General features: G+C 38.6%; 1 protein-coding gene across 1 annotated transcript in view; it reads left to right on the top strand.

Annotated features, from left to right (window-relative positions):
- Window positions 1-16626, top strand: part of CPD (carboxypeptidase D) — a 71351-nt gene that overhangs the window by 29667 nt on the left and 25058 nt on the right. The window contains exons 3-8 of the mRNA XM_045164948.1: window positions 4061-4203; window positions 5100-5269; window positions 6423-6772; window positions 7728-7919; window positions 10594-10761; window positions 14932-15041. Coding sequence (XP_045020883.1) covers window positions 4061-4203; window positions 5100-5269; window positions 6423-6772; window positions 7728-7919; window positions 10594-10761; window positions 14932-15041 — 1133 coding nt within the window. The remainder of the gene's footprint in view (window positions 1-4060; window positions 4204-5099; window positions 5270-6422; window positions 6773-7727; window positions 7920-10593; window positions 10762-14931; window positions 15042-16626) is intronic.

Below are 16626 nucleotides of genomic sequence, written 5' to 3'. Positions count from 1 at the left end.
CCTCTAGGTTGTCACAGAGCTCCAATTGAACTGCCTGGGTCATATAGCAAATTCCCACCGCCTTTCTATTTTACATATGGTAGTATATGTGTTTCCATGCTGCTCTGCCCATTTTCCACCCTCTTCTTCCTCGCCCCCCACCATGTCTACCTGTCTGTTCTCTACGTCTGCATCTCCATTGCTGCCCTGTCAATAGGTTCATTAGCACCATTTTTCTGGACTCCATATATATGTATTAGTTTATGATATTTATTTTTCTCTTTATAACTTTCTTCACTCTGTATAATAGGCTCTAGATTCATCTACATCATTAGAACTGACTCAAATGTGTTCCTTTTTTATGGCTGAGTAATATTCCATTGTATATATACAATTTTAAAAGTTTAAAAATAATATTCCATTGTGTATAATACTGTTGATTCCCTCTAGTGTATTTTTCATTTTATTTATTGTGTTCTTCAGCCCTAATTGGTCCTTTTTTATATTTTCTAACTCTTTGTTGAAGTTTTCACCGTGTTCATCCATTCTTCAGTGAACATCTTTATGATCCTTACCTTTAACTCTTTATCAGGTAGATTACTTATCTCCATTTCATTTAGGTCTTTTTCTGAGATTTTGTCTTAGTCTTTCGTGTGGAGCACATTCCTCTGTCTCCTCGTTTTGCCTGATTTTCTGTGTTGATTTCTTTGTATAAAGTAAGTCTGTATGTCTCCCAATCTTGGAGAAGTCCTACGGGCTCAGCAGCATGCTCCCCTCTGGCTACCTAAACCAGACACTTGATGGGTGTTCCCTATGTGGGCTGCTTGTTCCTTTCAGCTGTGGCAGGGCCAACTGCTTGGGCACACTGGTGCTGATGCTCAGCATCGTTTGACCACTGGTGGGTGAGGCAGGCCTCCAGCTCTAACAGACTCAAGGGAAGATTCCAAAATGGAGCCCATCTCAGCATGATAAAGTGAAATCACAAAAATAGCTACTGCTAGCATCTCAGTCCCCCAGAGGAGTCCCTGCTGCCTCCTGCCTCTCCAGGAGGCTAAGATCAGCAGGTGTGTCTGATTCAGATGCCTTTCAAACTGTTGCCTCTGTGCTGGGACTTGAAGCGAGTGTATTTTTGCATGCACCCTTAGGAGCAGAGTCTTGACTTCCTACAACTCTGATGCTCCTGTACATAAGCCCCACTGGTTTTCAAGCCACACTTTTTGGAGGTTTGTCTTCCTAATGCGGGACCCTGGGCTGGGGATCCTGGTGTTGGTCTTGGACTCCTTGCTCCCCAGGGATGACTGCCACAATGCTGATAGTCTTCCTGTTAGTGAGTCATTACTCTAGGGGTGTAGGTCCTCACTAGAGCATCTCTGCCTCTTCCCTACCCATTTAATTGTGGTTCCTTCTTTATATCTTTAGTTGTGGAAAATCTTTTCTGCTCTTATTCAGGTTGTTTTCCAAGATAGTTATTCTGTAAGTTGTTTTGTCTGTGTGAGGTTGAGAGCTCAGGATCTTTCTACTCTACCTTAAAAAAAAATTTTTTTTTAATTTATTTGACTGCATCAGGTCTTAGTTGGCGGGATCTTTGTTATGTCATGTGAGATATTTCATTGTGCACAGTCTCTAGTTACGATGTGTGGGCTTCAGTAGTTATGGCACTCAGGTTTAATTGCTCTGCGGCCTGTGGGATCTTAGTTCCCCAACCAGGGATTGAACTCTTGTCCCCTGCATTGCAAGGTGAATTCTTAACCACTGGATCACCAGGGAAGTCCTTCTACTCTACCATTTTGATTCAGACTCTTAATTGTCACCTTCATGCTACAGAAGAGTACAGTTAGAATAGTAGGCCCTTAACATCCGGGAGTTGGTGTTGGACAGGGAGGCCTGGCGTGCTGCGATTCATGGGGTCGCAAAGAGTCGGACACAACTGAGCGACTGATCTGATCTGATCTGAACATCAATAACCTCAGATATGCAGATGACACCACCCTTATGGCAGAAAGTGAAGAGGAACTCAAAAGCCTCTTGATGAAAGTCAAAGTAGAGAGTGAAAAAGTTGGCTTAAAGCTCAACATTCAGAAAACTAAGATCATGGCATCTGGTCCCATTACTTCATGGGAAATAGATGGGGAAACAGTGGAAACAATGTCAGACTTTATTTTTTGGGGCTCCAAAATCACTGCAGATGGTGACTGCAGCCATGAAATTAAAAGACACTTACTCCTTGGAAGAGAAGTTATGACCAACCTAGATAGCATATTGAAAAGCAGAGACATTACTTTGCCAACAATCCATCTAGTCAAGGCTATGGTTTTTCCAGTGGTCATGTATGGATGTGAGAGTTGGATTGTGAAGAAAGCTGAGCGCCAAAGAGTTGATGCTTTTGAACTGTGGTGTTGGAGAAGACTCTTGAGAGTCCCTTGGACTGCAAGGAGATCCAACCAGTCCATTCTGAAAGAGATTAGCCCTGGGATTTCTTTGGAAGGAATGATGCTAAAGCTGAAACTCTAGTACTTTGGCCACCTCATGTGAAGAGTTGACTCATTGGAAAAGACTCTGATGCTGGGAGGGGTAGGGGGCAGGAGGAGAAGGGGACGACAGAGGATGAGATGGCTGGATGTAATCACCGACTTGATGGATGTGAGTTTGAGTGAACTCCAGGAGATGGTGATAGACAGGGAGGCCTGGCGTGCTGCAATTCATGGGGTCACAAAGAGTCAGACACGACTGACTGACTGAACTGAACTGAATAATGTTTTGACATGAATGACCTTCATAACTTGAAGATCACTTGAGTATCTTTCATATTCATTCTGTCAGAAATCTTCACCTCTCCTTACTTGTCACATCTGTAAAATGGGTGAAATAGCAATACCTGCACCATAAAGTTGTTGTAAAGACTAAACGTTAATATGCGTAAAGGTCATAGAACAGAGCTGGGTTGCAGGGAAGAACCAATTCTGACTCCTTGTTGAAACTGTTTCTTTGACTTGCTTTTTGTTGCTTTTGTTATTATAATCATACATACTGACCTGCCTCAAAGGACCCTGTCCCTCTTTCTGACTGTTAAACTAAAGTGCCAGGCTTCCCAGTGGTTAAGAATCCCAAAGCAAAGGACACTGGTTTGATCCCTGATCCAGGAAGATCCCACATGCCCTGGAGCAACTAAGCCTGTGCACCACTACTGAGCCAGCACTCACTCTAGAGCCCATGAACCACAACTACTGAGCCCACATTCCATAACTACTGAAGTCCAAGTGCATATAGCCCGTGCTCCACAACAAGAGAAGCCACTGCAATGAAAAGCCTGGGCACTGCAACAGAGTAGCCCTGCCCACTGCAACTAGCAAAGGCACATGCGCAGCACAGCCAAAAAATAAAAATAAATACATGAATAAAATCTCAAACTTAAAAAAAACACAAAAAACCTAAAGTGCCTTTGTTCCGCTCTGATCCTGTCAGATAATCTGACCCTGTCCACAGAAATTAACATATCCCTTTCACTGGCTGGCCCATTCCTAGAGATACTTTGCAAGACTGATGGCCCTTTTTAAAAACTTTACTTCCTCACTGCCTGTCCCTCTTTATTGTGCCTTTTGACTTTAGTTCCTCACCGCTTCTCTGGTTCTGTAAGAGAACCTGGAATCCAGACCCCAGCAAGATGGTTATTTTGAGACAGTCTGCCATCTTCTCGGTCTGCCAGCTTTTCAAATAAAGTTGTCTTCCTTGCCTCAACTTTGGCCTGTCATGTGGCAGAGGGAGCAGAGGGAGCTTGGACTCAGTAACACTGGCATATAGTAAACATTCAAATACAGAGCTGTTATCATTATTACTGTAATTATTAACTGTTATATTCATGCTCTTTATAACTGTTTACCTGTCAGTCAGACACATTTCCTTTATATATATTCCTTTCCAGTGTGTATTCCTTTTTCCTTCCTTGTTAGTCTCCTCTGTAATTCAAGAGCCTTCTCTGATTTCAAACTACTTAATGAAAGAGAGTTTATATAAGCAGAGATGGCTTTGGTCTTTTTGAGAGTAGAATCCTGAGAATAAACTTACTTTTTCTTCCATGTTTCAGGTGGTATGCAAGATTATAATTATGTATGGGCCAATTGTTTTGAGATCACATTAGAACTATCCTGTTGCAAGTACCCACCTGCTTCACAGCTTCGACAAGAATGGGAGAACAATCGTGAGTCTTTGATCACATTGATTGAAAAGGTAAAAGCAGCCATATGGAAGGGTGACTATGGAAATAATTGATTAAATAGGGGGGAAATTTGTGTATATGAATAAGTCTATGCTAGATACCCTTTGTCTTTTTTTATTATTTAAGATGATAATCTTTAGAAAGTATTAGAATCTATCAGAACATACTCTAAGCCTCCATTACCCTTCCCCTGAGCTCTTTTCCTCTGGAGAGCTTCCTTTGTCTATCTTACAACACCTCTACAACTTGAAATAATTAGCAAATAAATAAATAACTAGCAAAAGTTGTATCACCAGATTCTTACAATGCCATGTGATCATATTTGCTAGAGAACCTTTACCACCATGTGAACCACAGCATAAGTTTAACTTACGTATCAGGCAGGCTAATATACTATTGCATATATCAGAAATTGAGGCCTCCCAGGTGGTGCTAAAGAACCCGCCTGCCAATGCAGGAGACCTAAGAGACACGGGTTCCATCCCTGGGTTGGGAAGATCCTGGAGGAAAGCATGGAAACCCGCTCTAGTAATCTTGCCTGGAGAATCCCATGGACAGAGGAGCCTGAGGTGTTACAGTCCATAGGTTTTCAAAGAGTCAGACACGACTTAAGCGACTTAGCACACATGCACGCATCCCAGATATTATCAATTGTATCTCGTTGAGAAAAGCAGAAGTCTAGCTTTGAGAAGAGGGAATTTCAAAAGTACTTTACCAGCCTAGGTTTCAGGATTTAATCTTTTTGGTCTGTATTTTATTTTAACTTGGAGGGATTGAAAAATGTTTCAGAGGGCTAGAGGAATAACTTTATTTTTGAGAAATTCTAGCATCAATGCAGAGAGGCTATTCTCTCTTGCCTTCCAAATTGACTCTCTCTGAGCAGTGTATGTTGATTCTTGTTTTCTAGGTCCACATTGGTGTTAAAGGATTTGTTACAGATTCAGTAACAGGAGCTGGCTTAGAGAATGCAACTATCTCAGTGGCTGGTATTAATCATAATATCACAACAGGAAGATTTGGTGATTTCCACAGATTACTTGTTCCTGGAACTTATAACATTACAGCAGTTTTAACTGGGTACAAATTTTATCTTTCAATTTGTTAATATGGTGTATCACATTGATTGGTTTGTGTATATTGAAGAATCCTTGCATCCCTGGGATAAACCCCACTTGATCATGGTGTATGATCGTTTTAATGTGTTGGTGGATTCTCTTTGCTACAATTTTGTTGAAGATTTTTGCATCGATGTTCATCAGTGCTATTGGCCTATAATTTTCTTTTTCGTGTGATATCTTTTTCTGCTTTTGGTATCAGGGTGATGGTTGTAAGATGAGTGTGGGAGTGGTTCTCCCTGTGCAATTTTTTGGAAGAGTTTGAGCAGGATGGATGTTAGCTCTTCTCTAAACATAACTAGATAAGAATTTAAACTAGACTCTTAAAATGTCAAGCTTCTGTTTCTATCTAGACAGAAATACGTTTGGGGAGATCTTACTATATCTGGCTTTTGTTTTTCCTTGTTTTCTGATTTTTTTTCCCCCTTTTGTAATAAGAAAATACTACAATAGAGTCTTTTGTCACATTAACTATACAACTGGATATGAAGCATAGTTGTAAAATTGGGAGGAAGGAGTTTTAAAAGCTCAAGGCTAATTGAAAACCAGGGTAGAAAAAACTCAGGACTCGACAAAAGACACTTTGAAGAGCTGTCTTACCATCAGGTTTCTAATACACAAAATGAGTGGTTACCCACGCCCTCTGGAAGCCTTTCTGTAAGCTCATTTTGCTAAGGATTTACCTGTAGCAAATAAATTACCTTCAATTTTGAACTTTCCTATTTGGTAAAGTAGTTGGAATGTCAGTTTGATAAGGTGCTATGAAGAATTGGATCATTTATCCCTACTTTGAGTATTGTAGGAATGGTTACAAACGGATCAACAACCTCCATTTTTCATTGTATTCTCTTCTTTGAATATAATTTTTTATAAGCATTCTAATGTGTAGAACCTGAAAGGATGGTAAGAGAAATAGTTCTTTAAAGACTTAATCTGAGTTGCTTTGTGAAATAATATCCTAAAAGTCTTGAATTTGCACATTTCTCTTTATTTGATTTGATTTTTGAGAGACAGTGCAAGAGTATGAAAAGGCCGTTGTGCTTTTTTAATGTTAAAGCATTGTCTGTTTCTGTTTAACTCCAAGCCCATCTACTTTTTCGAATTTTCCTTTTCAGATATATGCCACTGACTGTTAATAATATCATAGTGGAAGAAGGACCAGCCACAAAGGTGAATTTTCGCCTACGACCGACTGTGGCTTCAGTCACCCCTGACACAACTGAGGCTGGAGCAACAGCTAGCACAGCCGCTACTCTTAATAGTCCTCCTGCAACACAGTCTACCCACCAGCCAGTTCAGCCACAGGACTTTCACCACCACCACTTCCCTGACATGGAAATCTTCTTGAGAAGGTTTGCCAATGAATATCCTAACATCACCCGACTTTATTCACTGGGAAAATCGGTAGAGTCAAGAGAACTTTATGTAATGGAGATCTCTGATAACCCAGGTGTCCATGAACCAGGTAATTGGTGTAGTGTCGCACATAATTTCAGTACTGCTTCTCAGAGCTGTGGGCTATATTTCTTTGCTTCATCTAGAAAGGTCACCTGTAGTATTTATAACTGGATTCAAGAAAATGGAACCAATCTTCTGCTAGGAAAAAAAAAAGCATTTGATAATCCATATTATGCACCATGGGCTTCCCTGGTGGCTCAGATGGTAAAGAATCTGCCTGCAATGTGGGAAACCGAGACCTGGGTTCGATCCCTAGATTGGGAAGATCACTTAGAGAAGGGAATGGCTACCCAGTCCAGTATTCTTGCTTGGAGAATTCCATGGACAGAGGAGCCTGGCAGGCTATAGTCCATGGGGTCACAGAGAGTTGGACACAACTGAGCGACTTATGTATTATGCAGCATATTTAGCATACTACACACACAGATTAGATTATTCCTGCTAGAAGTATTTTTATTTTTGTTGCATATGATATATGTATGTGTGTGTGTGTGTGTGTGTATATATATATATATATATATATATATGCTGTTTAGTCGCTAAGTTGTGTCTGACTCTTGCGACCCCATGGACTGCAACCTACCAGGCTCCTCTGTCCATGGGATTTCCCAAACAAGAATACTAGAGTGGGTTGCCATTTCCTTCTCCAGGAGATCTTCCTGACCCAGGAATCAAACCTGTGTCTCCTGCATTGGCAGGCAGATTCCTTATCACTGAGCCACCAGAGAAGCCCTTCTATGTATATATACATATTCATATATATATATAATATATGTTTACTTTGAGCTTGCTACCTGACATGTAGTAGTAACAAAGCTGCTTTATAAGATGCTTTTTCCTGTTTCTTTTGTCAAAATATAGCTTACATTTTTGGTTCAAGGTCTTTGTGTATTGGGTGAAAAGTGAGCAAGTCTAGGATGAATGAAGAGGAAAAAAGGTCTTCCATGTAATTCTGTTTTCAGGTGAACCAGAATTTAAGTACATTGGAAATATGCATGGAAATGAAGTGGTTGGAAGAGAACTGCTACTGAACCTCATCGAATACCTTTGTAAGAACTTTGGTACAGATCCTGAAGTAACAGATTTGGTTCTTAACACTAGAATTCACCTTATGCCATCCATGAATCCTGATGGGTATGAAAAGGCCCAGGAAGGTAAAGAATAGTTGTCTATTAACGCTTAATCATTTTGATTATCATTCAGTTCAGTTGCTAAGTCATGCCTGACTCTGCGACCCTGTGGACTGAAACATGCCAGGCTTTCCTGTCCTTCACCATCTCCTAGAGTTTGCTCACTCATGTCCATTGTTTATCATATGGCATAATTATTTGAGCATAGAAAATAATTTGAACTAGTTGTTTCCCTAAAATTTCTTCCTGTTTTAGTCTTATAATTTAATCATTGGTTTTAGCTTTTGTATTCTTTTAAGATAGGCTAGTTTATTCACCAATTATGCCATCAAGTTTATATTTAATGAAGTCTCCACTTTGGTAATGGTTCTTGTTTACTAAAATAATGTAAGATTTTAATAAATTGCTTCATTTTGACATTAATTTTTGTTAAATTATTTTGTTGGGAACCTTATCTAATAAGTGAAAACTCAAAGCAAACTTTTTGACTCCCAGTTCTACTCTGCATGTATATGTAGTCTAAACCTGCTGAGTTACTGATTTCCCATTCCTCTACCTTCCCTGGGCTAGCCCGTCTCTGCTGGGGCATCACAGTAAGGGCAAGGAGAGCAATTTTATTACACGGGCCACCTTATGCAGAACACTGCAGAGTGAGAATCCGTCTTTTCCTAATCTGTGGTTCCTTCCAGACAGTGATACCGGTGAATAGAATAGATCCCACAATATGAATATGCAGCCACATGGTTTGTTACTATCACTGATTGAACACTGAGAGACTGGATTAGTGAATGACTGGGTCCGGTGGGCTGCAGTCCATGGGGTCGCTAGGAGTCAGACACGACTGAGCGACTTCACTTTCACTTTTCACTTTCATGCATTGGAGAAGGAAATGGCAAACCACTCCAGTGTTCTTGCCTGGAGAATCCCAGGGACGGGGGAGCCTCGTGGGCTGCCGTCTATGGGGTTGCACAGAGTCAGACATGACTGAAGCGACTTAGCAGCAGCAGCAGCAGGTTAATCCTTATATATGTATATTATTTAGATTCTTTTCTTTAGGACCTCATTCTTTGTCAGCCTCCCAAATCCCTTCCACATTCCTCCCTTGAGATCTTTCTGAAAGATGGAACTCATACTTACTACTAGTGATCCCTCTAGTAGGCTTTCTTCACTCACTCGCATTCATTTTCTTATCCCTTAGTAAAATGGAGTAAGCACAAGTTGAACTCTTTCTCTTCCATCAGGTGAAACTTCCAACCATGTTCCTGACTAACTTTACCTTTTAATAGTGATCCCTTTAATGTAAGCGTACGGCAACTTTTTTCTTTTCATTTGGTCTGTTTTTTTTTTTTTTTTTTTTAACTTTGTTTAGTGACCTATAACGGAGAAGGCAATGGCACCCCACTCCAGTACTCTTGCCTGGAAAATCCCATGGACAGAGGAGCCTGGTAGACTGCAGTCCTTGGGGTCGCTAGGAGTCGGACACGACTGTATAACTTTCAAGTAGACAACCTGAGCGACTTCACTTTCACTTTTCACTTTCATGCATTGGAGAAGGAAATGGCAAGCCACTCCAGTGTTCTTGCCTGGAGAATCCCAGGGATGGGGGAGCCTGGTGGGCTGCCGTCTATGGGGTCGCACAGAGTCGGACATGACTGAAGCGACTTAGCAGCAGCAGTGACCTATATATCAGTACAATAAAATCCCCCTCATATCAGTCCTGCCCACTTAATACTGTGATCACATTGTTGTATGTGGATTATTGACAATTGAGCAATATTTTCATATAATTTGTATGATTGGGCTTTTTCCCCCCTCAAAGTATGATGAAAGGCAGAAATGAAAGGATAATGGTTTTACCTTCCTATTCAAAAGATCTGGAAGAGATACATTTTTTTTAAAACATAAAAACAGTGTGTTTTAATCATGTTACCTAACTGAACTTGGGTCCACTCACCTGCCGCACAGCAAAGCCAGTTTACTAACACCAGGTTGCTGTGAAGTAAAGTACAGGACTTATTTTATTTGCAGACATCAAACAAGGATTATGGGTAGCTTATGCTCAACAGACCCAAACTCCTCTATGGCTTTCAGGGAAGGGTTTTTAAAGGCAACATTTGGGGTGATGGTGCACGGTGCATGACTTTCTTCAGGTTGGTGGTGATGTAACAGGATGATGTTTCAGGAATCTTAATTATCAGCTGTCTCAGTTGAAGGTTGAGCAGTTGGTTTCAACCAGTCTGGGGTCTACATGCTTGTGCTCAGCAGAGTCGTCTTCCCCTACTAAGTAGGGGCCTTAGTTCCTGCTGAACAACTCAAGGAGATGTGTCAGATTATATGTATTCTGGAGGAGGAACTAGGACAGTTTTATCCTGAACTGTTGTCATTACTTTTTTGGCTTAACTTCTTTTCCTTTGTTTCTGAATTTCCTCACTTCCCTAATTAGTCATTGCTTGTGGATCTCAGAGAAGACCTCAGAAATGAAAGTCTTTTTTCTGCAAACAAGAATCAGGGCATGCAGAGGAGCTTTTGTACCTGGGAAGGCCTCACAGGGTCCTGCTCAGTTTCAGTTGTACTGTGATAGATCATAGTGAAGCCTGATGTGTTCACACTTAGCTTTGAGTTAAGATAGCTGAAGTCATTTGTGCTGGATTAAAATGTAAGTGAAATATAGCGTACATTTGAATCTTTTATCATGCAGGAGATCTAGTAAGTGTAATCGGCAGAAACAACAGCAACAACTTTGACCTGAACCGGAATTTCCCGGACCAGTTCGTTCAGATCACAGAGCCCACCCAACCAGAAACTATTGCTGTAATGAGCTGGATGAAGACCTATCCATTTGTGCTATCAGCAAACCTGCATGGAGGTAACAGCAGTTTGATATTCCACTAATTAATTCTTGTTGAGAGCATTTGAAAATCCTGGTGGAATTTTATGTGTTTATTGTCTTAGGCTCTATTAAAGTAGGTATCCTGTTATTGCTTTTATGGCAGACAACAACAAAGGTCTTTTCTCATTACTTTTTAAGCCAGTTTCCTGGCTGTTTTCCCCTCCCGCCCCCTGCCCTGTCCCCATATTCCTCTGTACTCCCTCTTTCCATCACCCCCCCTTTCCTCTTTCGGTCTCTCACTCTCTCCCTGCTTCCCTTTTCCTCCTTCTCCCTCCATTTCTCTCACCTAGTTCTTCATGTGGTTTATGTTTATCCCTCACAACTGTTTTATATTTATCCCTCACACATGTTTTATATTTATCCCTTTTCCTGGGAATTTGGTAACATGTTCTTTGTCATTCATAAAAATTAAACACTAACAGATCCAAATGTTTAGTTCTACTTCTCCCTAAAGTTTAATATGCCCTTTTATGTAGGTTTAGATTTTGACATTCTCTTGTCTTTCATCTGCTGTGTATTTAACTGCAACACAGGGACCTCATTCTTATGTAATACCTGAGTTTATACACTTCCATATAATTCAGCCGGAATTTATCAGTTGAATAGGATGAGAGGTCAAGATTAAAAATCATTACAATGTCCAACTATGGTTGTGTAAAGAAGTGTCAAAACTCAAGAGACCCGAAAACTTATGTCTACATGTAAACTTATATGTGGATGTTCATAATAGCAGCACTCATAATCACCAAAATATAAATAACCCAAATGTTGACTTACTGATGATTAAATGAAATATGCTATACAATTGAATGTTATTTGGCAATGAAAAGGAAAAAAGTACTGATGCATGCTACAACATAAATGAGCCTTGAAAACATTCTAAGTGATAGAATTCAATCATAAGAAACCATATATTATATGATTACATTTTAATGAAATACTCAGAAATAGGCAAACCCATAGAGACAGAAAATAGATTCGAGGTGGGAGAGAAGGGGTCACTGTTAATGGGTATGGATTTTGTTTTTGTTTTTGTTAAGTAATGAAATGGTCTATAACTAGATAGTAAGGATGGTTGTACAACCCTGTGAATATATGGAACAACATTGAATTTTATACTTTAAATGGATGGATTGTACAATATGTGAATTATATCTCAGTAAATTAAAAAAAAAAGAATGAAAGTATTAACACCAGGGGCAATGCATAAGAAATTTACTGTCAATATTTGTTAGACCATACAAGAAAGTATCAGTTGAGATTTGATGGCGTATAGATTAACCTGCCCTTTTAGAAATGACAGTATATGTTTAAGGATATTTGTATTTAAGAAGTAAATCAAGATTCCCCCAAAATGGCTTTGAAAGTTTGCCAACAGTAGGATAAAAGTCTTTTATAACTGGTAATCATGGACAATTCTCAAAGACCCAAATAGGAATTATGAAGTTACAGCCTGGTTAGCAATTTTTTTTTGTTTGTTTGCTTTTTTTCTTACTTTATTGATTGCATACCATGTGTGACAGAAAATATTTTTTGTTTTGAGCTTTTAAAAATATTCTCAGAATACATCAAATGTCATGTTGACTAAATCTGAAAACATAATTCTAGTTACATTCCAGTGAGAATAATTTACATATGTACACATGTGGTATCAAGACCTTGGCATGGTGGGGATACAGCTTTAATCATGTAGATATGTTTCTTTCCATGACATATTTCATTTTCTCATCTTTAAAATCTTTAAATGAGTTTTGAAATCTTGGCAAAGAAATTTAACAGAGGAATTCTTTGCTGCCAACTTAATTTACAAGGATTTTGAAAGAATTTAGAGAAAAGTAAGATTTCCTTTTGTAAATTTTATGTTAATTTTTATTTAGGTGAAATTCATATCACATAAGCCATATTAAAGTAAATAATTCAGTGACATTTAGTGCATTCACAATGTTGTGCCATAACCATCTCTATTTTGTTAGAAAACATTTTCATCTCCCCAAAAGGAAACCCCTTACCCGTGAAGCAGTTGTTCCTATCCCCATGCCCCGCAAGCCCTTGGTAACCACCAATCCACATTCTGTCTCTAGGGACTTGCCTGTTTTGGATATTTCATAGGAATGAAATCATACAATATATGACCCTCTGTGTCTGTCTCCTTCCACCTGGCATAATGTTTTCAAAGATCATTCCCGTTGTAGCATGTATTTGTACTTTATTTCTTTTTATGACTGAATAATATTCCATTGTAGGTATATACCATAATTGGTTTATCTGTGTATCTGTGGATGGATATTTGGGTTGTTTTTATTTCTCACTGTTACAAATAATACTACTGTGTACATTGGCATACAATATCTGAGTCTCTGTTTTCAATTCTTTGAGGTTACCCTATGTTTGGCTTTTTGATGGAAATGCCAACATGTTTAGCTTATTGATGAACTGCCAAACTACTCCACAGTAGCAGAACCATTTTATGTTCCCATCAGCAATATATGAGGGTTCTGGTTTTTCCACATCCTTACTTACCTTGTTAATTTGTGGTTTTTTGATTGCAGCCATTTTAGTGGCTGAAAGGTGATATCTTACTGAAATTTAGATTTGTGTTTCCCTGATGACTAATGATACTGAGCATGTTCTTGTGTGCTTCTTGGTCATTTGTATATCTTATTTGGAGAAATTCCAATTCAAGTCTTTCACCCATTTTTAATTGGGTTTTTCATCTTTTTGTTGAGTTGCAGGATTTCTTGACGTAGTCTGGGCTCTAGACCCTTATCAAATTGCTTATTTGCACATGTTTTCTCCCATTCTATAGGCTATATTTTAACTTTCTTAATGACCTCTGATGCACACTTTTTTTAATATCGATGAAGTCAAATTTATCTTTTTGTAAATTTTGTAAAAAGCTCATGCTTTTTGTGTTGATACTAATTTTTTAAAAATAAACTTTTATAGGAATATCTTAAGTCTTTTATGAAATTTTTTTTTGGCCTTAGAAAATTAACCATTTGAAAGGCAATATTAAGTAGAAGTTGACTTTTTTCAGTTGTCATTTTTAAACCCAAGTCATCAATTCAGGGTGAAATTTAAAGAATTTTTGGAGTAATTTGTCTAAAAACAGGTGTTGAAGTACACTTACCTTATTAGAACTGTTTTGAGAAATAAAATGAGTGTTCATACTTGTTTCTTAAAGAAAATTTTTTAAAACAGATGTTTTAAACACCAGATGTTTGCTGGTGTTTGTTACCACAGGATTACTTCATCTGGATTCAAGTTGAGTATGTTCCTTCACTTCCGCATGCAGGAAGTCGCATGACAAAAAGGCAAAATGAATGGCCTAATGAAGGCAGAATAAATGGACACATGGACAAATGAAACTGATGTGAATAATAGGAAGATAAGGGATTTGATTCTATGGTGGGGGAGTAGGCTCAGGGCTCCTGCCAGAGAAGCATCCTAATTGCTTCATTTCCTATGCGTACCATGAAGGAAGTTGACATCGTTTCTGTATGTTTTAAAACGCACTGTCTGTACTTTAGGTCATGAAAAAACCATATGATATAACTCCAGTTGACAAATTTATAACATGAACATAAAAGAAATTTTTAGCATTTGTTTCAGAGTGAATGTCGGGACTAGTTCACCTATCCATAACATAAGTTGTTTAGCATCTCCATTTTAGACTCCACATCTACAAAATGAAGAGGGTGGGTTAATTGGACTTCAAGAGTTCTTTCTTATTTTAAAATTTGAGCTTATAAATGTCTGAATTTACCAAAAAAAAAAAAAATCAAGTTTGGCTCACATTTTCTGATCCTTAGTATTACAAAAGTGAAATTGTTTAATTAAGCCTGTATACTTCTGATTTCAGTTCTAATGTGTGAATTATGCCTGTAAGTTCAGGTAAACTCCCAAGATTTTTCCAGTTAATGCAGCCTTTAAGTGTCATGCACAGCTGTTTAATATTAATATTTTATTTATCTACTTTGATTTTCTCCCAAGGAAGTTAACAACTTTTTCATTTCTCTTGAGGAAATTAGTCTTGGAAAATTGCATTGGTGTCCTGTCCCTGGCAGGATTGTGAAAAGCTTACTTTCTGTTAATGCTCCATCTTGCAAGAAATAACACAATACATTTTCCTCATTTCCCTTATAGGTACTTTGGTGGTTAACTACCCTTTTGATGATGATGAACAAGGCATTGCCACATATAGTAAATCACCAGATGATGCTGTGTTTCAACAAATAGCACTTTCTTACTCCAAGGTAGGCTTGTGCTCAAACATATAATGTTATAAAAATTAATTTTTCATTAAAAGATGCTTTAAGACAAAGCCCTACAAGTCTCAGGTCAAGTGCTTTCTTCTCTGTTAAGCCTTCCTTTTTTCCTTGCAGACCACTTTACTTCTTTTTCTTCTTTGTTTCCCACCTCACTTTTAAATGTGCTGCATGTGGTCTACAGCCATACCATCCTGAATGCTCCCAGTCTCGTCTAAATGTACTTAGCGTGTTCCCCCATTAGCCTTTAAGCTCACGTAATGTCTTTTCATCTATAGCTTTTAGCACAGTACCTGGAACGTAATAAACTAATAAACTGCTAGTTTATTTCATTTGACAAATACTTAACTATAAATCTCATAAAGTAGTCTGTGGTGGGATTGACAAGTTACAGCTCTAGGACAAAATCCAACCTACCACCTGTTCTTGCAAATAAAGTTTTATTGACACACAGCCACATCCATTCTTTAAAATATTGTCTGTTGCGGCTTTCTCAGTCAACATTCGAACACAAGTCAGTGTAATTTACCACATTCACAGACTAAAGAAGACAAACACTACAGTCATCTCAATAGATGCAGAGGGCAGAATCAAGTCATTGCAGCAGAACCTTCTGAGTCTGTAAAGCCTAAAATTTTTGCTATCTGGCTCTTTACAGGAAAAAAATTGCCAACCTATAGTCTAAGGTATTTAAGCACCCAATAGTAACATACTACAGGGAGCAGGTAGAAATTTCTGTATTTTGTCAACTTCCTATAATGAATATACGTTACTTTCATAATCAGAAATGTTGTATGAAATTTTATTTTAAAAATTGTTATCGGAAAGCATGTTAAAAGTTGAGGCTTGGGAACTAGGCTTGTTAGTTTCTGGTTTTGGTCTCACTACTGGCTCAGTCTGTGATGTTATTGGTCATTGATAAGTGAAGCTTCTTACTGCAGTCTGCACTCTCCAGTCAGACCCTTCTGTCATTTTGCTTTTCCCACTCCCTCCTTCTATACAAGGTGAGCTTGTGAGATTGTTCAGAGTTTCTAACAGGGAGTATGTGTCTTATTTCACTTTAAAGTATAGTTGTCTTCGGTTTGGACATGCCATTTTAGAGGGATATACCTGAAATAATTTTTTTTAAAATGAGAAAACTTCCAAATCATCCAAGTAGAAACTAAGAGATAAAATTTTATACGTGTCCCCATCACATTCTGCCCATTATTATCGTTCCACTTTTCACCCTCTTTGTAACTTTGCATTCCTTAGCCTCTTTTTATTTTCTTTGACCTTTAGACCTTTTGATTTGGTTTCTTTTCTACCCAGCCTAGACCCATGGACATACCTTTCAGTGAGGGGTCTTAGGATCTTTTATGCCCTTTTGACATATCTGCCTTGCCAATGGCCAACCCTTATTAATTATAGTCACCTCTCTGATACATCCCAGAAAAGTCACACAGTTATGGCAGTTGACTACAATATGTATATATAGTGCACTTTAACTTCAGCCTAGCCCTCCATTCTCCCCAGCAAGCAACTTGACTCCCTGGCTCATTTCCCGCTATGGTGATTCTGAGCCTTTATCCTC

The sequence above is a fragment of the Bubalus bubalis genome, chromosome 3 (genome assembly GCF_019923935.1).
Source record: "Bubalus bubalis isolate 160015118507 breed Murrah chromosome 3, NDDB_SH_1, whole genome shotgun sequence".
Taxonomy (NCBI): domain Eukaryota; kingdom Metazoa; phylum Chordata; class Mammalia; order Artiodactyla; family Bovidae; genus Bubalus; species Bubalus bubalis.
The sequence above is the reverse complement of the archived record's forward strand: the minus strand, read 5'-3'. Positions and strand labels throughout refer to the sequence as shown.